The sequence below is a fragment of the Pelodiscus sinensis genome, chromosome 30 (assembly GCF_052426305.1).
Source record: "Pelodiscus sinensis isolate ZL-2025 chromosome 30, ASM5242630v1, whole genome shotgun sequence".
In the NCBI taxonomy this organism is placed as follows: Eukaryota; Metazoa; Chordata; order Testudines; family Trionychidae; genus Pelodiscus; species Pelodiscus sinensis.
In genome coordinates, this window is record NC_143081.1 from 14,725,387 (window position 1) to 14,750,063 (window position 24,677).

Genomic DNA, 24,677 nt, shown 5'->3' on the forward strand with positions numbered 1-24,677 from the left:
GGATTTTCCCAGTTACTGGCCAGACATTTCTAAAGGGGCCCGCCGGGTCCAGCATTCCTAGAAATCAGCCCGACCTAAGGGGCAAAATCAGAGTTTAGAAACCCAACTTCAGGCGCTTGGTTCTGAAAAATGAGGCCTGGAATTTTGGAGTCATTTTGATCCGCTCCCAGCTCGTTACAATTAGTATAATGTCAATAAAAAAATTCACCTTTATCTAGTCGTAGGTATTTTCTACATTCTGAAGTCTGGAAAATACACGGAGACGCTGGCAGTAGAGAGCCACACATCGAAAGACCTAAGGATGCTGAAAAACACTTTGTGGGATTTTTTTAAAAATTCCTAAATACCTAATTTCCATAGTTCCCTCATTCCCTCACAGAAGCAGGCAGTACAATCCATCCTGGAGAGAGGGGGCTCGGAGCCAAGGACCCTGCCCCCCAAGCCAGCAGAGAGACACTCACACACACTCAGCAGCAACCCCCTCCCCCCCACACACACACACCTTTGTTCTGCTTCCCAGGGAAAAGGTGTCACCGGGTCTACTCCCCTCCCCCCCAAAACTCAGGTTATGAAGGGCCTGTAACTCTGTACATGCACCAACGTTCCCATCACCATCTTGCTATTGGTGCATTGCCCAGGGAAACTGAGGCACGCACACACAGGGTTACTACAGGCTAGTAGAAACCACACAGTCATCGACTCAGAGAATCACAGAGCTGGAAGAGACCTCAGGAGTCATCAAGTCCAGCCCCCTGCCCAAGGCAGGACCAATCCCAACTAAATCGACCCAGCCAGGGTTTGGTCAAGCTGAGACTTCAACACCTCTAGGGACGGAGACTCCACTACTTCCCTAGGTAACCCAGCCCAGCGCTTCACCACTCTCCTAGTAAAATAGTTTTTCCTAATATCCAACCTGGACCTCTTCCACCACAACTTGAGCCCATTGCTCCTCGTTCTGCATCTATCCCCACTGAGAACAGCCTCTCCCCAACCTCCCTGCAACCCCCCTGCAGGAAGTTGCAGGCTGCTCTCAAATCCGCCCTCCCTCTTCTCTTCTGCAGACTGAACAAACCCAAACCCCTCAGCCTCTCCTCATAGGTCATGTGATCCAGCCCCAAATCATTTTGGTCGCCTCCGCTGGACCCTCTCCAATGCGTCCACATTCTTTCTGTAGTGGGGGGCCCAGAACTGGACAGATACTCCAGATGTGGCCTCCCCAGAGCCAAATAAAGGGGAATAATCACTTCTCTGGATCTGCTAGGTTGTATATTAGGAAAAACTATTTCCCTAGGAGGGTGGGGAAGCGCTGGGCTGGGTTCCCTAGGGAAGTAGTGGAGTCTCCATCCCTAGAGGGGTTTAAGTCTCGGCTTGCTGAAGCCCTGCCCGGGTTGATTGAGTTGGGTTGGTCCTGCCTTGGACCATAACCTGATGACCCTCTGAGGTCTCTTCCAGCTCTGTGGTTCTAGGATCCTATTAGCCAAGTTGGCCAGGCATGCAGCCCCCCTATTCCGGATGTCTGGCTGGGAGAAACAGGGACTGGATGGTAGGCGATGGGTCATCCAGTGCTTGGCCGGGTTTGTGCAATCCCTCTGGCCCTGGCCACCAGCAGCCGACAGGACCCTGGGCTAGACGGACCGTTCGTCCGAGCCGGTGCGGCCGTTCTGCTCTCCGGCAGGGCGTGGTGGGTGTTTCTCACAGCCAGGGACATTCACGTCCATTTTAACCACACAGCCCGTGGGCTGTTGCCTCTGACTCCGGCTGCCAGTCTCAAGGCCCGGCAGGAGGGAGCAAGGGCCTGTCTGTCCGTGGTGGGTGAGTGCTTGACTTGACGGGCGCTGACGTCTCTATAGATCTGACCCCAGATCTGGCAGGGCGGCTGTCCCACACGACGGCACCCTGCTCCGTGTAATGGAAACATTAATTTCATTGTCTCTCCTGAAGGACACCGATAACAAATAGGAACTCCTTGCTTCGTGAGGGGCTCGTTAAAACCATCCCTCTGAGCAACACACTTACGCAAACGAAATCTCTCCAATTAGCCCGGCTAACGAGTGGGACTCTGTAGGGATTGACGGGAGGATGCACAAGTCGTTAGAACGCCGCCGGCCTTAGTCAGCGCTCTGAGGAGAGTCGCGCTCGGCTGGGAGCCGCGCCCGGCCGGGGAGCCGACAAACCTCACCCGCAATTAAGAAGCAAAGTTGCCGGTTGTTTAAGTGGGTCCCATGGGGGGTCGTTAGCCGGGCGCGTTGCTGGGCGATGCGGGGGGCAGGCCCAGGGGGCTGATCAGAGAGGAGAGTCAGAGGAGCTGAGCGGAGTTAGGCCGGGGAAGGGGCCGGTTGGTTTCGGTGGCCAGTTGCCCCGGCTGTGGGCAGTGACGGGGTCAGGCCTGCGAGGCCCTTTGGGAGGCGATTCCTTCGCTCCCCCCCGGCCCGGCCTAGCGAGGGGGGTGGATTGTGGGAAACCGAATTGTAAACAGACCGGAGAGTCCCCCGGGTCCGCCAGGCAGCCCGGCTGCAGGGAGAGAGGCAGGGATCAGCCAACGTACCTGGGTCGTGACCGGCTTTGCTGGGCTGCCCCCGGCCCTGCCCCACAGCCCCTCCCCACAGTGCCCGGTCTGCCCCCACCGCACAGCTCTGCCAGTGCCCCTGAATCCCACATCGCCACCTTCTGCCATCCCGGCCCTGGGCTCCTGCCGCCCCTCACGCCGTGTGAACCCGGGCTTGTAACTGGAGCAATGACTTGGTCCCTGGGACGGGGCGTCTGCCCCACTCTGGCCCTGTGAGGGTCACACGCAGCCAGGGGAGGGGGCGGAGAGCGGAGCCCCCCAGTGGGGCCAGGACAGCCAGTTCGGGCCCAGCTGGGCTGCAGGGATAAGGTCTCTGGGAGGGGCGCAGATGGACACACTCTGGCAGGGGACAGGAGGCTGGAGGCTTCCTGAGATGGGGCAGGACTGGGGAGAGGCCGGCAGGGCTGGGTGGGGGGGCTCTGCCCAGGCCTCCCTCCCAGGCTGCAGGGCTGGAGGTGAGGCCTGAGGGCACTAGGGCTGTGGGGGGGGGGGGGAACAGCAGGTCCCCTCCCCTTGCCAATGCGGAGTGGCCCTGTCAGACCCAGTTGGCCCCGAGGCAGGGCCTAGCTGGTCCTGGCCGTGGGTCGGAGGCAGGGCGGGGGTAGGAGGGTTGGGGATTCCCTGAGGGGTGAACCCCAGAGTCCGGGGCACCACCCTCTGATCCCTTAGGCCCCGGCCCGTCACAGGAAGGCCCACCCTTGGGGGCAGCGTATCTGGGGTCAAGCAGGATACATGACCGGAGGTAAAGGGTGTCATGAGGCCCCTCGAATAACCCTTCCCGCCACTCTCTACAAATCAGGAAAGGTTTTGCCTCCACAGGACTGCCTCGAGATCAGATTTGACCAATCAGGGGGGCAGTTGTGTGGGCAGGCTGACCCACCGAGAAGTGGGTCATGTGACCCCTCTAAGAACTTCCCCCGTTGCCCTCTACCAATCAGGAAGGGTTTTGCTCCTGTAGACCAACCTGAGAGCCTATTTGACCGATTGAGAGGGGTAGTTCTGGGACCGGTTGACCTGTCCAGAAGTGGGTCATGTGACCCCTCTAAGAACTTCCCCCACCACTATCTATCAAGGAGGAAGATTTTTGTCCCCATAGAATTGCCCCAAGAGTTGATTTGACCAATCAGGGGCAGTTCCAGGGGAAGGTTGACCCACCCCAAAGTGGGTCATGTGACCCTTCTAAGAACTTCCCCCACCACCATCTATCAACCAGGAAGATTTTTGTCCCCATAGGATTGCTCCAAGAGTTGATTTGACCAATCAGGGGCAGTTCCAGGGGCAGGTTGACCCACCCCAAAGTGGATCATGTGACCCTTCTAAGAACTTCCCCCACCACCATCTATCAACCAGGAAGATTTTTGTCCCCATAGGATTGCCCCAAGAGTTGATTTGACCAATCGGGGCAGTTCCAGGGGCAGGTTGACCCACCCCAAAGTGGGTCATGTGCCCCCTCTAAGAACTTCTCCCACCACTCTCTATCAATGAGGAAGGTTTTTGTCCCCATAGGATTACCCCAAAAGTTGATTTGACCAATTGGGGGCAGTTGCGGGTGCAGGTTGACCCACCCCAAAATAGGTCATGTGACCCCGCTAAGAACTTCCCCCGCCACCCTCTATCAATCAGCGCATAGCACTCTCCCCAGAAGTTCCAGCTCCACACAAAAGAGGCCATCTTGTTCCAAAACCACGTGTTTCAGAAATCGTGGAAACGCTGAGAGGAAACATGGACTCCTTCACCATTCCCGCCAGAATGTTGGACTTTGTTTTAGTGCCGAGGGCCTTGGACCGCCTGTGGAGAAAGCGCCCCATCTGTGCCATTCTGAGGAGGAGGCAGAAGCCAAAGGGAGCCCTTTGGCCCAGCCACTGGTGGATACAACAGAATCCAAACCCCAAACCTATCGACTTACGAGGTAGCCTGACAAGCTGATTGGTCTCTCATTGTCCATCCCTGTGGAAGAAGGCAACTGCAGCTTGCAGGAGTCACCAGAGAACAAGGTGAATGGAAGAGGAGTCAGACAAGTAAATGAAAGATTGAGGTGAGGGCACCACGGCGAGCCCCGCTCGCCAGCCGCGCTGTCCGGCGTTCTGCGCATGTGCAGATCTCCGGATCCGGCTCTTCTGGGTTGTAATCTACTCGCTACTTGCCAAAGATTGTCGAGCCCTTATAATGGGGGTTAGGAACTTACCCGGGGTTGTGTGAATCTAACACCCAGCAGCAGGCGCGTACTCTCTTTTTGACACTCTCTCAACAGCGCGACGATGTCGTTTTAGAGGCCTTTGAGAAGCTGCACCTGGGTTGTCTTGGGGGCGTGAATCTATCTCGAGTCAGCTGGTTTTGCTCATGTCAACGCGTGGATCTCGAGGCCTAAAGGACAAAGTGGAAGAATGAATCAGCTCGGGTTGCCTATTGGTGATGACGGGGGCGTGTCACGCTGCCCATGTTCCAGATGGCCGTAAAAGCGTGTGTCAAACCAGCAGCGAGGAGTCCTGTGGCACCTTATAGACTAACAGAACTGTAGGAGCATAAATTTTCATGGGCAAAGACCCACTTCGTCAGATGCATGTAGTGCAGGCATGTCCAAAGTCCGGCCCACGGGCCAATTGCGGCCCGTGTTCCGGTTTAATACGGCCCCACAGGTAATTTGGCAATATCTATCTTTTATGGCCCCCAACGAATCCATATGTATTGAGATGAATACATTGTAAAATCTCAGTTAATGTCAGTTGGTCTAAATCAGTTATAAATATATTTGGACACAACATGTATACTTGGTGTTATGTTCCTGTTCATATTTTTTGAACTTAACAGTTGACAGACAACCTTTATTACCAATAATATGTAATGTACTTTACAATGTTCCTGACATATATTTCAGCTTCCTGGATTTTTTTTTCATCTGGCCTTCAGATATGAAAGGCAGAGTGATTTAACACCTGTTTAGATTTGTCATCCATGTGACGCAATGAAAAGTATGCCGTTTGCAATAAACGTCGCATAAAACAGTTAATTTGCATTTGATTTTAATGGTTCAAAGAATGTCAGGCAACATGGTCGGCCCTCACGCATGTTCACTTCATCAAATCTGGCCCTCTTTGAAAAAAGTTTGGACTCCCCTGATGTAGTAGAAATTTCCAGAGGCAGGTATAAATATGCAGGCCAGGATCTGGCTGGAGATGAGGAGGTGGATCCAATCAAGGGGGATGAGGCCCACTTCTAGCAGCTGATCTGGAGGTGTGAATTCCAAGAGAGGAGAAACTGCTTTTGTCCTTAGCGAGCCATTCACAGTCTTGGTTTCATCCAGAGTTGATTGTGTCAAACTTGCAGATGAACTGTAGCTCAGCTGTTTCTCTTTGAAGTCTGGTCCTGAAGTTTTTTTGCTGCAGGATGGCTACCGTAAGATCTGCAATTGTGTGTCCAGGGAGATAGAAGGTTTTTGTATGTTGCCGTTCCTAATATCTGATTTGTGTCCATTGATTCTTTTACGTAGGGACTGTCCAGTTTGGCCGATGTATATTGCAGTGGGGTGTTAAACCAGGTGATTAATAAAACTGTGTCCCCTCCGTCCTCATAACGTCTTTGACTAACACATGTGACCGTCATGTCTACGCCGACAGCTCTGTTAAAGAAAATATATTACAGCCCCGGGGAAGTTGGGAGGTTTGGGGGGTGAACCCTCTCGTTCAAGCAGCCAAAAATCACAGTAAAACTGTGACTAGAAGACAGGTAACATCAGAGCAGGATGCTAACGCTTTACACCAACCTGCTCAAATACGGTTAAAAAAACCCCCAAGACCGTTGTCTCAGAGGTGGGCGCACAATGGCCGGAAGAGTTGGTGCCGATGCGCTGGTTCTCCAGACATAGAGAAAGAGTAGGGTTGCCAGGTGTCCGGTTTTGAACTGGACAGTCTAGTATTTGAGCTTTCTGTTTGGAAAACAAAATTTAGAAAATATAAATGAGAAAATAGAAATGTCCGGTATTTTCTAAAGAAGATGTAATGTAGAGGGGGTTTGTGTACGTTTGAATAGTCATCGACATTCTATCGAAGTACGCCTGGGCCTTAGGCCTAAAGGACAAGGCAGGCAGGGAGGGAGGCAAAGCCTGAAAGGCTATTTTCAACGCAGGCTGCGTGCCACAAAAATGGCAAACTGATCGGGGAAGAGAATTTTTAAAGAAATCTTTAAGAGGATTGTGGAAGCGGCATGGCGTCCGCCGTTTTGTTACAATAAAATCACAGCAGGTTGTGGAGCAACTTAACAGAGTGTTCAAATCTAGGCGGGGGGGATATTTTACAGCCCATAACACCTTGCACTACATTGACGGGTGACCTGAGTTTATAAAGAGTTACAGCCGGCGCGTTCAAGGGATTATCCCTGCGGATGTGAACCCCTCGAATTCTCGGAAGGCTTGGAAAACAGTTTACGGAGACGGTTTTAAAATAAATCCGGTTGTTGCCCCGACTCGGTGTGTTGTGTTGTCTGGGACGGACCATCCCTCCTTTCTCCTGACCACAGTGTCACGCTGTTTAACACAGTCAGTAAATCCCATTAGAACTGTCCTATCGAAAACCAGCTGGTTGAGTCTGATGACGGCATAATTCCCGTGACGTGCCAGAGGAAGGGACCGGTGTTTGGCTGCAGTGCCAGGCAGGGCTGCTCTACTGCCAAGGAATATGAGAGACGTTTCCTCCAGGGACTGGGTCCCACAAGCCAGGGAAGGAAATAAAACTCCTGGATTCCTTCTGCACACCCAGCGCCAGCAGGTAGTGGCGGGAGCGTCTCCTCTCAAACGTGCAAGCCTGCAAATCAACGACTCAAGCGCCCGGCCATTCGCCCACTTCAATCTCGGTGGGTTTGGCCCCGTTTGCAAACGGAGGAAAATCACAACAGTGATTCATTCATTGCCATTCTCTATACGTGGGCAGAGAATCTCAGCCTGTGTTTGAGTGTGTGAGTTATGTTTGTAGCCACATCTATCTATCTATCTATCTATCTATCTATCTATCTATCTATCTATCTATCTATCTATCTATCCCCACCCACCCCCTCTATCTATCTATCTATCTATCTATCTATCTATCTATCTATCTATCTATCTATCTATCTATCTATCGTTCTCTGGACCTATTGCTCTGAATTCCACTAATTTAACAATTTTGGGTGAGGTCCAGAGCTTGACTTCGGGGGTGGGGGGGATGCTAGTTTCCCCAGGTGCAGTTCTGCTCCCAGATTTCCTTTGGGCCCTCCAGGGAAATAGACGAGTCCCAGACTCGCGCCTCACCATGCCATGACTGTGCTGAGCGGTTTGTTGGGGTGGTGCTGTGGTTTTTTGCTCTCCCTTCTCTTGTGTTTACTCCCCTCTTCCCCACCCTCCTCCTCATCCTACCTGAGGCCCACTGAATCAAGGTGTTTCCTGAAGTAAGTCTTGACTATTTTAAATCAGTTTGCTTGGGTGAGCTCAGTCTGATCCCATCTAATAAGAGAGTCGGATGCTAAGATCCGACCATGGTGATAGGTTCATCCCTGGTACCCAAGAGTTAAGTGTTGTGTTTGCCTCCACCCTCTCTCCTGAATTACTTCCCTCTTCTCCTGCCTAGAAACGCACTGCCTAGACGCCTTGTGGGAGCTCTGAACAATTCACCCAATGGCCAGCGACAAGCATCAGTACAGACCTTGTTCCTAATGGTGAGTACGTGTCTCCATGTCGTTAGAGCCGGTCCATAGGTCAGCCAGCAAATAAAGAAAGAAATCAAAATCCCTTCGGCACCAACCATCTCATCTCTACCGATGTTTCCATGAGAAATAATCCATGCGGATGGGAGTTTTCAGTTTTCCATTTGATTTCATGTCAACTTCTCCTGTGAAGTTTGGGCTTTCGCTATTCCCACTTTTCACGTCAATTCTGGGTGCAAGCAAATATTGGGACATCGGGGTTTGCCACGAGACAGAAACTCCTCCTGCCAGCTCTGTGTTCCCTGCAGCGGCTGTGCCAAGGAAAGTCCTCACGAAAGTCGGCTGGAGTTCCCCAAAGTAGCTCTCAAGAGAGACTTTTCGACTTTTCTCTGTGCTGTGCACTTTGTATCATGTGCCACCATAGTTTGTTTTGGTTCTTTGACTGCATTTTCTCTCTCTGATTCCCTTTCAGTGGGCGTTTGTGCCTCTGTGTGTGTGTGTGTGTGTGTGTGTGCGTGCATGCGTGTGTGTACGCGCGCACTGCCCGCATTGGAGGGGACTTTCATGTGTGTGTCTGTGTTTGTGTTTCTGTGTGTTTGTGTTTGTGTGTAATTTGACAGGAGAATAGCTCTGTGTTTATAGCAGAATTTCAGGTATCGGGAGATTTGTTTCCATTTCTGAACATACTGACTCAGTGTGTAAACCAGCTATCTTCTCTTGCTCACTCCCAATTTCTCTCTTACAAGTGCTCTATTATCTGACACATTGCTTTGGGAACCCCATCCGGAAGGCACAAAGGGCTTCTGGCTCTCATACCAGTTATTAGGACATTTGTTGCCATCAAACAACCTTGAAGTAAAACATCTGTGGTAAATGTCTGTTACATTGTAGGATCTTCCTTCATGTATAAGGAAGGGGTCAGCAAATGAAATGAATAGGGAGCAGGTTTAAAACAAACACAAGAAAGTAGTTCTTCACACCGTGCACAGTCAACCTGTGGAACTCCTTGCCAGAGGAGGCGGTGAAAACCAGGACTTTAACAGGGCTCAAAAAAGAGCTAGATACTTTCATGGAGGTTAGGTCCATCAATACTTATTAGCCAGGATGGGTAGGAATGGTGTCTCTGGTCTCTGTTTGTCAGAAGCTGGAAATGGGTGACAGGTGAGGGATTACTGAAAGTTTCCCTGTTCTGTTCCCTCTCTCTGGGACATTTGAAATTGGCCATGGTCAGCAGACAGGACACTGGAGTGCAAGGGATGTAAATCAGTGTGACTCATTAGATACCATTGAGCTGTCAAGATTTACATCAACTCAGGAACTGACCTTCGGACATTTTTTGAATATTTAGAGAAACTAATGTGTTTACAAGGCTGCGATGAGAGAAGCAGGAATGATTTGGGTTGTTCTCCAATAGTTAGGGAAGATTCACATTTTCTAATTCACAAACGGCCAAAAACACCTCTTTGTTTTCAACATTCATTCTTCAAAGGGTTTCACACATGGCTGGCTTAGCGACCACCACTTACTCGCATGAGTAGCCCTCGCTTATGTGAGTTCTGACCAATCCCATTGCTGTAATTTGCCCTCCGCTGAGATCTTATATTTGTTGAATGTGGCTGTAGAGTAAGATATAAAAGAAAGGCTATGTCTAGACTATGGAGTTTTTCTGAGGTACCGGAGGTATTCCGGAAAAACTCCGCTGCGACCAGGGAACGCGTCTGCTCTCTTGAAGTTTTTTGTGGAAGAGCAGACGCGCTTTTTTGGAAGCCCTTGTATTCCTCGTTTCACGAGGCATAAGGGCTCTTCCCAAAGAGGAGGTTTTTCTGAAATTTGGCCCACTGTATACGGGCCAAATTTTGGAAGAGCCTCTTCTGAAAAAATTATTGGAAAAAGGTATGCAAATTGTGGAGCATAGTCTAGACATAGTGAAAGAAAGAAAGAAAGAAAGAAAGAAAGAAAGAAAGAAAGAAAGAAAGAAAGAAAGAAAGAAAGAAAGAAAGAAAGAAAGAAAGAAAGAAAGAAAGGAAGAATTAGGGAGGAAGGAAAGATCCCTTTTTTTCATGGAGATAGACATGAAATGTGTTTGAGGAGGAAGAACAGATGCAGTCATATAAGATCTGATGTAGCTCCTGTAGAGTGTGTCTAGACTACAGGGTTTTGTCGACAGAAGTGGACTTTTGTTCACAAAACTATACCTGCGTCTACACTGCTGCTGAGTCCTGTCGACATAACGCCGACAGAACTCGGCAGTTTTGTCGATGGCTGTTAACCTCATTCTATGAGGAATAACGCTTTTTGTAGACCAAGTTCTGTTGACAGAAGGGGTTATTGCATCTACACTGTCCTTTGCGTCCACACTGTCATGTCGACAAAGCGGCTTGCTGTGTCGACAGAACTGGCTGTAGTATAGATGCTCTTTGTTGACAGAAGCTTTGTCGACAGTATCTGTTGACAAAACATCTGTTGACTAAAGCCTGTAGTCTAGACGTACCCTTAGAATCAGTTCACGAGATCCCCATCTAAATCGGCTGTAAATTCCACTGGGGTCATCTCTCCAGTGGATCTACATTGGCAGAACTGGACTGACATCCAACCAGCAAGACAAGTTGATTCCTGAGCATGAGGGGCCCAGACACACATCTATGTATCACGTTGGAGGAGGCTTCAAACTCAAGCATCTCAGCAGAAAAGAAACGAGTTTGATTCCCAGTTAGATGTCGGTTGTACATCAGAGTCACTCTCTCTCTTTCTCACCCTTGCAGATGGCCTATTCTGAGAGCGACCCTGGCGAGAACCAGACCATCTCTGATGTCTTCATCCTGGTGGGGTTTTCATACCTTCATGAGCTACAAAGTCTACTGTTTCTTGTGTTTCTTTTCACCTACCTGGTGACCGTGATAGGGAACCTGCTCATTATCCTGCTGATAAAGCTAAATGACTCCCTCCACACCCCCATGTACTTCTTCCTGGTCAACCTGTCCTTCCTGGAAATCTGCTACACCACCAGTGTGGTCCCTCAGCTGCTGGTTCACCTTCTGGTGGAGGAAAAGACCATCTCCCTTGAGGGCTGTATGGCCCAGTTGTATGTCTTCACTATCATGGGCCTCACAGAATGCTGCCTTCTGGCAACCATGGCCTACGACCGCTACGTGGCCATCTGCCACCCCTTACACTACATGACCATCATGAGCAGCCGGGTGTGTGCACAGCTCGCGGGAGCTTCATGGCTCATCGGTGTCTCGGTGGAAGTAGCTCAGACCACGTGGATCTTCAGCCTGCCCTTGTGTGGCTCCCACCGCATCCACCACTTCTTCTGTGACATCCCACCTGTGCTGAAGATGGCCTGCACAGATACATCGAAAAACGAGATCGTGGTCTTAACCGTGTCGGTGCTGTTCATCATGAGTCCTTTCTTGTTGATAATCCTGTCCTACATCCGCATTATCTCCACCATCCTCAAGCTGCCCTCTGCAGAGGGGAGGCATAAAGCCTTCTCCACCTGCTCCTCCCACCTCACGGTGGTGACTTTGTTCTACGGAACGGCCCTCGTCACCTACCTGAGACCCAAGTCTAGCTCTACCCCGGAGAGTGATCAAATGATTTCCCTCATGTACACAGTGGTGACCCCAATGTTGAACCCCATAATCTACACACTGAGGAACAAAGAGGTGAAGGGCGCCTTGAGAAGAACGATAAGAAAGAGCATCTTTGCTCACAACCAGAGAAACTAGAGGATGAACATTAGAGTTATTAAAAAGAACGGAATGGAGGGAAATACATAATATTTTGGTGTATTTCTTCCAGTACCTTCATTGTTTTTAATGGAAAATGTTCCTTTTGAAAGTTATTTGACCTGTTCAAGACCTATCAGGCAGATGGGAAGAGAAACGTTTGTTACCAATAAATCCCACGTTTTTCATATCTAATTGTTTGTCAAACGTTCATAATCAGAATCTTTTGACCAGTCTACACGTTTTTTGAAAAATCAGATGGGAACACTTGGCCAAAGGGGTGTCCTGACTATTTCTTCAATGTCTGAAATGTCCAAGCACAAGCAAACCAACCAAGAAAACCCAAGATTAATATGAAAAACATTCAAGAAACATTCACTCGATTTTGTAGAAATTGGATCCTTTTCACCAAACTTTAAAACTATGAACCAGTTCTACAGAAAACTCCCATTGGGCGTGTCTGTGTCCTGCGTTGGCAGCCTGGTGCAACATTGGAGGGTTTGGTTTCGGTTAGATTGTGAGGTTTGAATACGTTTAGCCAGTGTTCTCCTTGGCCAACTAATAAATAACATCAGCACTGAAGAACGGCTTCGTATCTAAGACTCTGATAGCCCTTCCCATGCCTGGTCTCATTGGGTCACCGGACCCCTCTGGGAGATGGCTCTTGAAGTCCTCGGCAGGAGCAGATCTCCATGCTAGCAGATGATAATGCACGATTAATGTGTAGAACCAGCGATTCAGAGATTTCAGGGTGATAAAAGACCAAATGGACAGTAGCAATCTGATATCAGCAAATTCCGAGGAAGTCCAACTTTGCTGATGGCTGGAGCACACTCTGTGGTGACGGGGCATGCGTCATACTATAGTAGAAAGCTTATCCAGTCAACCTCCCCACTTCACTGGCCCTTCCCACATAGATTCATAGATCCAGAAGGGACCTCGAGAGGTCATTGAGTCCAGTCCCCTGCCCTCTTGGCAGGACCGAGCACCATCTAGACCATCCCTGACACTTGTCTGTCCAACCTGCTCTGAAATATCTCCACAGATGGAAATTCCACAACCTCCCTAGGCAATTTATTCTAGTGCTTCACCACCCTGACGGGCAGAAAGTTTAAGCCCATTGCTTCTTGTCCTGTCCTCAGAGGCCAAGGACAAATTGTTTTCTTCCTCCTCCTTGTGACACTCTTTTAGATACTTGAAAACCGCTATCATCTCCCCTCTCAGTCTTCTCCTTTCCAAACTCAACAAGTCCAATTCTTTCAGCCTTCCCTCATAGCTCATGTTCTCTAGACCTTTCATCATTTTAGTTGGTCTTCTCTGGACCTTCTCCAATTTCTCCACATCTTTCCTACCCAGAAATGTGCTACCCAGAATTGGACACAACACTCCAGCTGTGGCCTCGTCAGCACAGAGTAGAGCGGAAGAATGACTTCTCGTGTCTTGCTCACAACCATGTGTACAGAGAACAGCAATACCCAAAGTCTGGAGAGGCAAACAATTTGATGTTTATTGGGGTTTGCTTCTGGCAAGCAGGAATCCAGTTTCCTTCCCCTTTTCCCCTTGATTTCCTCACCCCCTCTTTCCTTTGTCCGTCCCAGAGGCTACATATAGACTGCACACCTTTTTCGATAGAGGCTTTTTGACAGTATCTTTCGAAAAAGCCTCTGTCGAAAAAGAGCATCTAGACAACAAGATTTTCCAAAAAAGCATCTCACTTTTTCGAAAGAGAGTGTAGACGCTTTCTTTCAAAAAAGCCCCGTTTTCATGCAGTAGTGCCTTTTTTCGAAAGATGACTTTCGAAAAAAGGCATGATTCCTCGCAGAATGTGGTTTACCGCCGTCGACAACACTACCAGTAAGTCGACAGAAAGTGGCGGTAGTGTAGACCCAGTTATAGTTTTTCTCGACAAAAGCCAACTTTTGTCGGAAAAAACCTGTGGTCTAGACACACCCTAATAGAGCTAATAATATTTTCAGGGATGCCTTAACTCCAGGGTGGGCAAATACGAGCCTACGAGCCAGATCCGGTCCACCTGACAGGTCTCCACGCTGTCTTACTTACCTGTGTCTCTGCAGGAACGGGGGCCCATAGCACATGCGAGGAAACTCGCATTTATGTCACAGTGCGGTATTATCCGCGTGGGACCCAAAGGGTGGGTTTTGTCGACAAAAGTGGACTACAAAGAACTACAAACACAGAAATATCTGGGGAACCCGCCAAATAGGCCTTAGTCTTAGAAGCATCCGTGTCACCCAGACAAATTGTACCCTGGGCTTTCAGGCTTGGGAGCAGCCCGTGTGATGGTCTCTTTGGGCACCATGCTGGGCCCTGGGCTAAGCGGCGGTTCTGGGGGGAGCAGACCCCCAGCCAAGCCCCCAGCCTGCTCCTTGCAGAGCAGAGGGGTCACGTGGGGCCCTGCTGGGCACAGGGGTCAGCCTGGAGCAGAGAGAAAAGCGCCCCCCAGAGACAACACCCAGCTCTGTGCAGCGCGTCGTCCCTTGGGGTAGGGCTAGTACCCTGGGGTCAACACGGCTCCCCCAAAGGAGAACGAGTCACACACCCTGTTCCCTGTCGCTCCTCGCCCCCTAGTGCCAGGCCGGGGCATTGGGATCCACCACCCTGAGACCGTCCTACAGAGCCCTCCCAGCCCAGCCCCTCAGCGCCCCCTAGTGCCAGGCCGGGGCATTGGGATCCACCACCCTGAGACCGTCCTACAGAGCTCTCCCAGCCCAGCCCCTCAGCGCCCCCTAGTGCCAGGCCGGGGCATTGGGATCCACCACCCTGAGACCGTCCTACAGAGCCCTCCCAGCCCAGCCCCTCAGCGCCCCCTAGTGCCAGGCCGGGGCATTGGGATCCACCACCCTGAGACCGTCCTACAGAGCTCTCCCAGCCCAGCCCCTCAGCGCCCCCTAGTGCCAGGCCGGGGCATTGGGATCCACCACCCTGAGACCGTCCTACAGAGCTCTCCCAGCCCAGCCCCTCAGCGCCCCCTAGTGCCAGGCCGGGGCATTGGGATCCACCCCCCTGAGACCGTCCTACAGAGCCCTCCCGGCCCAGCCCCTCAGCGCCCCCTAGTGCCAGGCCGGGGCATTGGGATCCACCCCCCTGAGACCGTCCTACAGAGCCCTCCCGGCCCAGCCCCTCAGCGCCCCCTAGTGCCAGGCCGGGGCATTGGGATCCACCCCCCTGAGACCGTCCTACAGAGCCCTCCCAGCCCAGCCCCTCAGCGCCCCCTAGTGCCAGGCCGGGGCATTGGGATCCACCCCCCTGAGACCGTCCTACAGAGCCCTCCCGGCCCAGCCCCTCAGCGCCCCCTAGTGCCAGGCCGGGGCATTGGGATCCACCCCCCTGAGACCGTCCTACAGAGCCCTCCCAGCCCAGCCCCTCAGCGCCCCCTAGTGCCAGGCCGGGGCATTGGGATCCACCCCCCTGAGACCGTCCTACAGAGCCCTCCCGGCCCAGCCCCTCAGCGCCCCCTAGTGCCAGGCCGGGGCATTGGGATCCACCCCCCTGAGACCGTCCTACAGAGCCCTCCCAGCCCAGCCCCTCAGCGCCCCCTAGTGCCAGGCCGGGGCATTGGGATCCACCACCCTGAGACCGTCCTACAGAGCCCTCCCAGCCCAGCCCCTCAGCGCCCCCTAGTGCCAGGCCGGGGCATTGGGATCCACCACCCTGAGACCGTCCTACTGAGCCCTCCCAGCCCAGCCCCTCAGCGCCCCCTAGTGCCAGGCCGGGGCATTGGGATCCACCCCCCTGAGACCGTCCTACCGAGCCCTCCCGGCCCAGCCCCTCAGCGCCCCCTAGTGCCAGGCCGGGGCATTGGGATCCACCCGCCTGACACCGTCCTACAGAGCCCTCCCGGCCCAGCCCCTCAGCGCCCCCTAGTGCCAGGCCGGGGCATTGGGATCCACCACCCTGAGACCGTCCTACAGAGCCCTCCCAGCCCAGCCCCTCAGCGCCCCCTAGTGCCAGGCCGGGGCATTGGGATCCACCACCCTGAGACCGTCCTACAGAGCTCTCCCAGCCCAGCCCCTCAGCGCCCCCTAGTGCCAGGCCGGGGCATTGGGATCCACCACCCTGAGACCGTCCTACAGAGCCCTCCCAGCCCAGCCCCTCAGCGCCCCCTAGTGCCAGGCCGGGGCATTGGGATCCACCACCCTGAGACCGTCCTACAGAGCTCTCCCAGCCCAGCCCCTCAGCGCCCCCTAGTGCCAGGTCGGGGCATTGGGATCCACCACCCTGAGACCGTCCTACAGAGCCCTCCCAGCCCAGCCCCTCAGCGCCCCCTAGTGCCAGGCCGGGGCATTGGGATCCACCACCCTGAGACCGTCCTACTGAGCCCTCCCAGCCCAGCCCCTCAGCGCCCCCTAGTGCCAGGCCGGGGCATTGGGATCCACCCCCCTGAGACCGTCCTACCGAGCCCTCCCGGCCCAGCCCCTCAGCGCCCCCTAGTGCCAGGCCGGGGCATTGGGATCCACCCGCCTGACACCGTCCTACAGAGCCCTCCCGGCCCAGCCCCTCAGCGCCCCCTAGTGCCAGGCCGGGGCATTGGGATCCACCCGCCTGACACCGTCCTACAGAGCCCTCCCGGCCCAGCCCCTCAGCGCCCCCTAGTGCCAGGCCGGGGCATTGGGATCCACCACCCTGAGACCGTCCTACTGAGCCCTCCCAGCCCAGCCCCTCAGCGCCCCCTAGTGCCAGGCCGGGGCATTGGGATCCACCCCCCTGAGACCGTCCTACCGAGCCCTCCCGGCCCAGCCCCTCAGCGCCCCCTAGTGCCAGGCCGGGGCATTGGGATCCACCCCCCTGAGACCGTCCTACAGAGCCCTCCCAGCCCAGCCCCTCAGCGCCCCCTAGTGCCAGGCCGGGGCATTGGGATCCACCCGCCTGACACCGTCCTACAGAGCCCTCCCAGCCCAGCCCCTCAGCGGCCCCTAGTGCCAGGCCGGGGCATTGGGATCCACCCACCTGACACCGTCCTACAGAGCCCTCCCGGCCCAGCCCCTCAGCGCCCCCTAGTGCCAGGCCGGGGCATTGGGATCCACCCCCCTGAGACCGTCCTACAGAGCCCTCCCGGCCCAGCCCCTCAGCGCCCCCTAGTGCCACTCAATGAGAAAAAGGACCCTGCAGGTAGGGCAGAGGGTCTTGGAGGGAGGTCTCTTAGGTTCTGTTCCCAGCTCTGTCCGGGCAGTGGGGTGTAATGGTTAGAGCTGGTGGGGCTGGAAGTCAGAGCTCCTGGCTTCCCATTGTGGCTCTGGGACAAGCGTGGGGCCCAGAGTCTGAGCACCACGAACCTGGAGCCATGAACCCTGGGGGTTGTTCGTGCCCCTGACTCTGTGTGGTGTGTTGTCTGGGACAGAGCATCCCTCCGGCTAGACAAACACGTGTCCCACCATGTACGGGGTAAGTGAACTGCGGTCCAGTTGGCATCTCGCAAACACACGTGTGGTGATGATGGTAGAACTTCCTTGGACTCGCCTAAGGGGAGTTGTTTTGCTGCCGTTCCGGGCAGGGCTGCGTTTCCTCCCAGGACTATTGCAGGACGTTTCCTCCAGGGACTCGCTCCCGAAAGCCAGTCAGTGAAATAAAAACCCCTCTGTTCTCTTCAGCACGTCCAGCGTCCGCAGCGAGGGGACGGAGCCACTCTTCTTACGCAAGGTAGGCAACGAATGAACGATTGAGGCACCCGACCATTCACCCAGTGACGTCCATCGGCACCTTCTCCCAGTCTGCAACTGGAGCAACAGCATGTCATTGACTTTTTCATTTAAATTTACCAGACAGACGGACAGACAGACAGACGCCCGCCTGCTTCCCATGCATCCCTTCTATCTCTGTCTAGTCAAACCCACCTGGCAGTCTCTCTAGTAGTAAAATCAACTGATCTATTGGTTATTTCCCTAATCCCTCTCTTCATACCATGTTTGCTTCCTTCACTGCTCTCCTGCTCTCCTGTGCATACATGGAGTTTCCCGATGTCCAGCAGAGCTCTGTAAATATCATCCTCTATCAGCTCTGTAAATATCAACGGCCAGCGAAAAAATCGAGATTCCCAACGGCGAGTAATGTCTCCATTTGTTTAGAGCTGGTCCAAATATCAACTGACTGACTGACCAACCAATCAACCAACCGACCACCCGACTGACTGACCAACCAATCAACCAACCGACCAACCAACCAACCGACCGACCAACCAACCATCCGACCAACCAACCACCTTTCTGAAAAGAAAGGGTGTAATCCAGATTGATGTTTTCCATGTGAAAACACTGGTGTTGACGACAGTGCTCAGTTTCCCATTCAATTTCATTCAGACTCTTCTGAATCCAAATTAGGGCTCTTGCTGTTTCCACTTTGCATGTTGATTTGGGGTGAAATCAAAGATTGGGGTGGAAACGCCATTTCCCCTGCACTGGTCCTCACCGATGTCAGGGGAGGGTCCCCAAAGTCGCTTGTCGCAGAGGCGGAATTCTTCCCAGCCCATCGCCTGCTCGCCAGATTCAGAGATGATCGTTCACGTGTGTTGTCAATTGTGCTGTGCGGCACAGTGTGGCACCAGAGCTTGGTTTAATATTTGCTCTTTGATTCCTCTGAGCATGTGTGTGTGGTCATATAATTTCCAGTCTCAGGTATCAGGAAATCTTGGTTTCCACCTATGGAAATGTTGATTCAGAGTGTGTGTGTGTGTCCACATCCATCTGTGAGTCCATTTGTTCAGGAACTCCTCTTAATCGGTAAGAAGGAGGACCACCAAATCGGGCAGGCAGCTTCTTCTTTCCCTAACGCAGCGCAAGGTCGGGGTTTGGTTGTGTCAGCACAACAGCATCATTCTCACTCCTCAACCCCCAACCCTTTCAGCCCCCTGTTCCGAACCCCTCCACACCCTCCACACTCATTCCAGCCCCCCCACCAATTCTCTGCTGTGAGACCCTCCTTACCCCCAAACACATGTCCTCTGCCCCTGCCCTGAGCCCCCCACCTCCCAACACCCGGCCCTGACTCCTACACCCCCTGCCTTGAGCCCCCCACCTCCCAACACCCAGTCCTGACTCCTACACCCCCTGCCCTGAGCCCCCCACCTCCCAACACCCGGCCCTGACTCCTACACCCCCTGCCCTGAGCCCCCCACCTCCCAACACCCGGTCCTGACTCCTACACCCCCTGCCCTGAGCCCCTCACCTCCCAACACCCGGCCCTGACTCCTACACCCCCTGCCCTGAGCCCCCCACCTCCCAACACCCGGTCCTGACTCCTACACCCCCTGCCCTGAGCCCCCCACCTCCCAACACCCGGCCCTGACTCCTACACCCCCTGCCTTGAGCCCCCCACCTCCCAACACCCGGTCCTGACTCCTACACCCCCTGCCCTGAGCCCCTCACCTCCCAACACCCGGCCCTGACTCCTACACCCCCTGCCCTGAGCCCCCCACCTCCCAACACCCGGCCCTGACTCCTACACCCCCTGCCCTGAGCCCCCCACCTCCCAACACCCGGTCCTGACTCCTACACCCCCTGCCCTGAGCCCCTCACCTCCCAACACCCGGTCCTGACTCCTACACCCCCTGCCCTGAGCCCCCCACCTCCCAACACCCAGTCCTGACTCCTACACCCCCTAACCCTGAGCCCCCCACCTCCCAACACCCGGCCCTGACTCCTACACCCCCTGCCCTGAGCCCTCCACCTCCCAACACCCAGTCCTGACTCCTACACCCCCTGCCCTGAGCCCCCCACCTCCCAACACCCGGCCCTGACTCCTACACCCCCTGCCCTGAGCCCCCCACCTCCCAAGACCTGGTCCTGACTCCTACACCTCCTGCCCTGAGCCCCCCACCTCCCAAGACCTGGTCCTGACTCCTACACCCCCTGCCCCAAGCCCCCCACCTCCCAACACCCGGCCCTGACTCCTACACCCCCTGCCCTGAGCCCCCCACCTCCCAACACCTGGTCCTGACTCCTACACCCCCTGCCCTGAGCCCCTCACCTCCCAACACCCGGCCCTGACTCCTACACCCCCTGTCCTGAGCCCCCCACCTCCCAACACCAGGGCTTGACTCCTGCACCCCCTGTCCTGAGCCCCCCACGTCCCAACACCCGGTCCTGACTCCTACACCCCCTGCCCTGAGCCCCCCACCTCCCAACACCAGGGCTTGACTCCTGCACCCCCTGTCCTGAGCCCCCCACCTCCCAACACCCGGCCCTGACTCCTACACCCCCTGTCCTGAGCCCCCCACCTCCCAACACCCGGCCCTGACTCCTACACCCCCTGTCCTGAGCCCCCCACCTCCCAAGACCTGGGCTTGACTCCTGCATTCACACCTCACAAAACATGAAAGACACGAGAAACAGCAGGTAACTCTGCTCGCTCTCCATATTCCCCAACTCTCTCCTTTCACTGGGGCGCCAGCCATTGTGACGTCCCTCGTGGAGACCCCTGACACCCGACAGCTATATACACAATAAAATCACGTTTGTCTCTCGGTAAGCCCAGTGACAGGCCTTGTAGCACGGGGAGAGGGGCAAGGAGCCCGGCCATTTCGCCTGACTCCGGGACAGAGGGGAACAGGAGCTCACTGGGTCTGAACAGTGTGCAGAGTCGGGGGGCTCCCTGCGGTGCATTGGGGGGCTGCAGCCGGCACCAGCGTCTGTGTGATCCCGTGAAGGGCTGTGACCCAAACTCTGTGTCGTGGCCAGACGGCGGCTGAGGGGTGACACTTCCCAGGGGGTCTCAACCACCAGTTGCAGTGAGAGACGCAGGAATGGTTTCAATTGTTCTCCAAAGCATAGAGAAGTGTCACATTTTCTAGTACACAAAAGGCCACAAACCCCCTATTGAAAGAAAGAAAGAAAGAAAGTGTGAGGATAGACAGATAGATAGGTGTGTGGGGATAGATAGATAGATAGATAGATAGATAGATAGATAGATAGATAGATAGATAGATAGATAGATAGATAGATAGATAGATAGATAGATGGGAGGTTAGGGGAAAGAAAGAAAGAAAGAAAGAAAGAAAGAAAGAAAGAAAGAAAGAAAGAAAGAAAGAAAGAAAGAAAGAAAGAAAGAAAGAAAGAAAGAAAGAAAGAAAGAAAGAAAGAAAGAAAGAAAGAAATGCTGCCTCTAGACTACAAAGTTCTGTGGGAAAACTACACAAAATGCATCTCTTTTTCCGCTTTTCTTCTGAAAGAGGCTTTTCCAATAATTGGCCCTTCTACACTGGGCCAAATGTTGGGAAGAAAGTCTCTTTTGGAACATCCCCTCTTCCTTGTAAAATGAGGTTTACAAGGATGCTGAAAAAACACGTCTGCTCATCTGAAATTTTTTTCAGAAAAGCATACACGTTCCTCTGGTATTCTGAAAAAACTATATAGTCCAGGAGTGTGTCTAGACTACAGGGTTTTTTCGAAATCCGCCCCCCCCCCCCCGCCTCTAGACTGCTGCCGCATTCTTTCGAAAGTAAATTGAAAGACTGCAGCAGTTTTTTCGACTGCGGAAAACCTCGTTTTCCGTGGAAGAACACCTTTTTTCGACAGTGCTCTTTCGAAAAAAGGCATTCTTGAATGCAGACTGTGCTGTTTCGAAAGAGAGCATCCAGACTGCCTGGCTGCATCTAGATTTCGCATGATTTCGCGCAAATGCTTTTAACGGAAACGTTTTTCCATTAAATGTATTTGCGCAAGAGAGCATCTACACTGGCACAGATGCTTTTGCGCAAAAGCATCCGTGCCAGTGTAGATGCTCTCTTGCGCAAGAAAACTCCGATGGTCATTTTAGCCATCCAGCTTTCTTGCGCAAGAAATTAACTTGCCTGAATACACTGGCCTCTTGCACAAGAATACTTGAGCAAGAGGGCTTATCCCTGAGCGGGAGCGTCAGAGTATTTGCGCAAGAAGCACTGATTTTGTACAGTACAAAGTCAGTGTTCTTGTGCAAATACTAGGGGCCAGTGTAGACAGGCGGGAAGATTTTGCGCAAAAGCAGGCGCTTTTGCGCAAAATCTTGCCAGTCGAGACACACCCCCTGGGTGCTCTCTTTTGAAAAAGTGGCTTGCTTTTTTGAAAGTATTGTTTGTAGTCTAGATACTCTTTTTTGAAAGAGGCTTGCCCAGATGTACAGAAGAAAGAAAGAAAGAAAGAAAGAAAGAAAGAAAGAAAGAAAGAAAGAAAGAAAGAAAGAAAGAAAGAAAGAAAGAAAGAAAGAAAGAAAGAAAGAAAGAAAGAAAGAGAAATGGAAAGGGGAAGCCAGTTGCTATAGCTGGATTGACACCCAGACAGCTAACGCACGAGATTCTAGGTGTTGGTTGGGCCCGGGGACGTGAGTCTATACCGAACTGCAGCTGACATATATCAGAAGGCTCCCGTCCGAAAGGAAAGGCGCATGACCGGAGCGGTTCACATTCACATGTGCAGTTTGCCTCTGATTCCACTCCAGCGTCTCTCTCTCTGTCGCCCCTGCAGATGACCTATTCCGAGAGCGACCCCGGCAAGAACCAGACCATCTCCGATGGGTTCATCCTGGTTGGGTTTTCCTACCTTGGCGAGCTGCAAATCCTTCTGTTTCTGGTGCTTCTGGTGGTCTACCTGGTCACCCTGATGGGGAACCTGCTTATTATCCTCCTGGTAAAGCTGAACCCCTCCCTCCACACCCCCATGTATTTCTTCCTGGTCAACCTGTCCTTTCTGGAAATCTGCTTCACTACAAGTATGGTTCCTCAGCTACTGGTTCACCTCCTGGTGGAGGAAAAGTCCATCCCTATCGCGGGCTGTGCAGCCCAGATGTACATCAACACCATCATGGGCCTCACAGAATGCTGCCTCCTCGCGGCCATGGCCTACGACCGCTACGTGGCCATCTGCCACCCCTTGCACTACACCACCATCATGAGTGGCCGGGTGTGTGTTCAGCTCGCCGGTGCTTCATGGCTCATCGGCGTCTCGGTGGAAGTAGCTCAGATTACATGGATCTTCAGCCTGCCCTTCTGTGGCTCCCAGCGCATCCACCACTTCTTCTGCGACATCCCACCTGTGCTGAAGATGGCCTGTGCCGACACATCCAAAAACGAGGTCATGGTCTTGACTGTGTCAGTTGTCTTCATCATGGGCCCTTTCTTGTTGATACTCCTGTCCTACATCCGCATTCTCTCCACCATCCTCAGGCTGCCATCGGCAGAGGGGAGGCGTAAAGCCTTCTCCACCTGCTCCTCCCACCTCATGGTGGTAACTTTGTTCTATGGAACAGCTCTCATCGCCTACCTGGGGGTGAAATCTAACTCCAATCTGGAAAGTGATCAAATGATTTCCCTCATGTACACAGTGGTGACCCCAATGTTGAACCCCATAATCTACACGCTGAGGAACAAAGAGGTGAAGGGCGCTTTGAGAAGAACGGTAGGAAAGAGCACCTTTGCTCACAACCAGAGACATTAGAGAATGAAAATTACAGCTAGGAAGACGAGGCGGAATAAGAGGCTTTACCAAGTGTTTTGTTGACTTTCTCCTGATGCGTCTCATTTTTTTAATTGAAAATTTACTTTTGAAAGACGCTCATATCTTCAAAATCTGGAGAGTGGCTTCTGCTACCAAAAAAGAGAAACCTTCTGTTATCCAAACACCCGCACGTTGTCACGATCTAGTTCTTGTCAAACTTTTGCAGTCAGGGTCCTTTGGCCAGATTCAAAGCTCTTCAAAAAAATCAGACGAGAATAGTTATTCAAAGCAGTGTCCTGATTTTATATCTTTTGTTGACCTTCGTCCTGGGTCTTTCACATGCTTTTCAGCATATTGGGCTACCCCCATTCCCCAGGCTCGCTTATCAGCTGTTGTATGAGCTAAATCCTCCCATTTATAATTAATTTTTACCATGTGGTTGATAATCACACGCTCCCAAGTCATCCCAGGTCTACTCCTCTTCCTTGTTCGTTTCTCAGGCTTCTAACTGAGAGCCGTAATCGGGAGTCAGTTATGTTCCTTTCGTAACACATAGAATCCTAGAATCCCAGGACTGGCAGAGAACTCAGGCATCATCGAGTCCAACCCACTGCCCAAAACAGGACCAACCCCGACTCAATCATCCCAACCGGGGCTTGGTCAAGCCGGGACTTAAACACCTCTAGGGATGGCGATTCCACCACCTCTCTAGGGAACCCATCCCAGTGCTTCCCCACCCGCCTAGGGAAATCGTTTTTCCTAATGTCCAACCTTGATCTCCGCCACTGCAACTTGAGACCATTGCTCATCGTTCTGCCACCCGTCACTACTGAGAACAGTCTTTCTCCATCCTCTTTGGAACCCCCCTTCAGGGAGTTGTAGGCTGCTCTCAAATCCCCCCTCACTCTTCTCTTCGGCAGACTAAAAAAGCCCAAATCCCTCAGCCTCTCATCGTAGGTCATGTGCTCCAGCCTCCTAATCATTTTGGTTGCTCTTCACCAGACCCTCTCCAATGCGCCCACATCCTTTCTGTAGTGGGTGGCCCAGAACTGGACACAAGACTCCAGATGTCGTCCCTAGGCATTGATGTCTTCTCTTAACAATTATTTGAGCTAGAGGCCTCAGGTTAGCCATTTCCCTGACCTCATCATTCGTTTCGCTTTCCTCATAGCCGACTCCTCATAATCGCTTCAGCACTTACAATGAAACTCATGTAACTTCTGAACATCTGTGTTCTTCAGTTGCCTGGGTTGACTGCCAGAGAGCGCCGTGTCCACAAGGACGGCTGAG

The 24,677-nt window shown here is 53.0% G+C and overlaps 2 protein-coding genes across 3 annotated transcripts; both read left to right on the top strand.

Moving 5' to 3' along the window:
* Positions 1 to 4,047: 4,047 nt before the first annotated feature.
* On the top strand, positions 4,048 to 11,967 carry LOC102452350 (olfactory receptor 10A4-like). Of its 2 annotated transcripts, XM_089774241.1 has the most exons (2): positions 4,048 to 4,056; positions 11,029 to 11,967. In XM_089774241.1, exons 1-2 carry the CDS (start codon positions 4,048 to 4,050, stop codon positions 11,965 to 11,967), a joined length of 948 nt encoding a protein of 315 aa, XP_089630367.1. The 2 variants fall into 2 exon arrangements, with proteins under 2 accessions (XP_089630367.1, XP_006114093.3); XM_006114031.3 differs by lacking the exon at positions 4,048 to 4,056 and having other exon boundaries at positions 10,999 to 11,967.
* Positions 11,968 to 22,418: 10,451 nt separating this feature from the next.
* LOC102452105 (olfactory receptor 10A4-like) lies at positions 22,419 to 23,387 on the top strand. The gene has a single exon (XM_006114030.3). It carries the CDS (start codon positions 22,419 to 22,421, stop codon positions 23,385 to 23,387), a length of 969 nt encoding a protein of 322 aa, XP_006114092.3.
* The last annotated feature ends 1,290 nt before the right edge of the window (positions 23,388 to 24,677 follow it).

Coding starts and splice junctions, on each gene's coding strand:
- LOC102452105 (XM_006114030.3), top strand. CDS start 22,419: ATGACCTATTCCGAGAGCGACCCCGGCAAGAACCAGACCATCTCCGAT.
- LOC102452350 (XM_006114031.3), top strand. CDS start 10,999: ATGGCCTATTCTGAGAGCGACCCTGGCGAGAACCAGACCATCTCTGAT.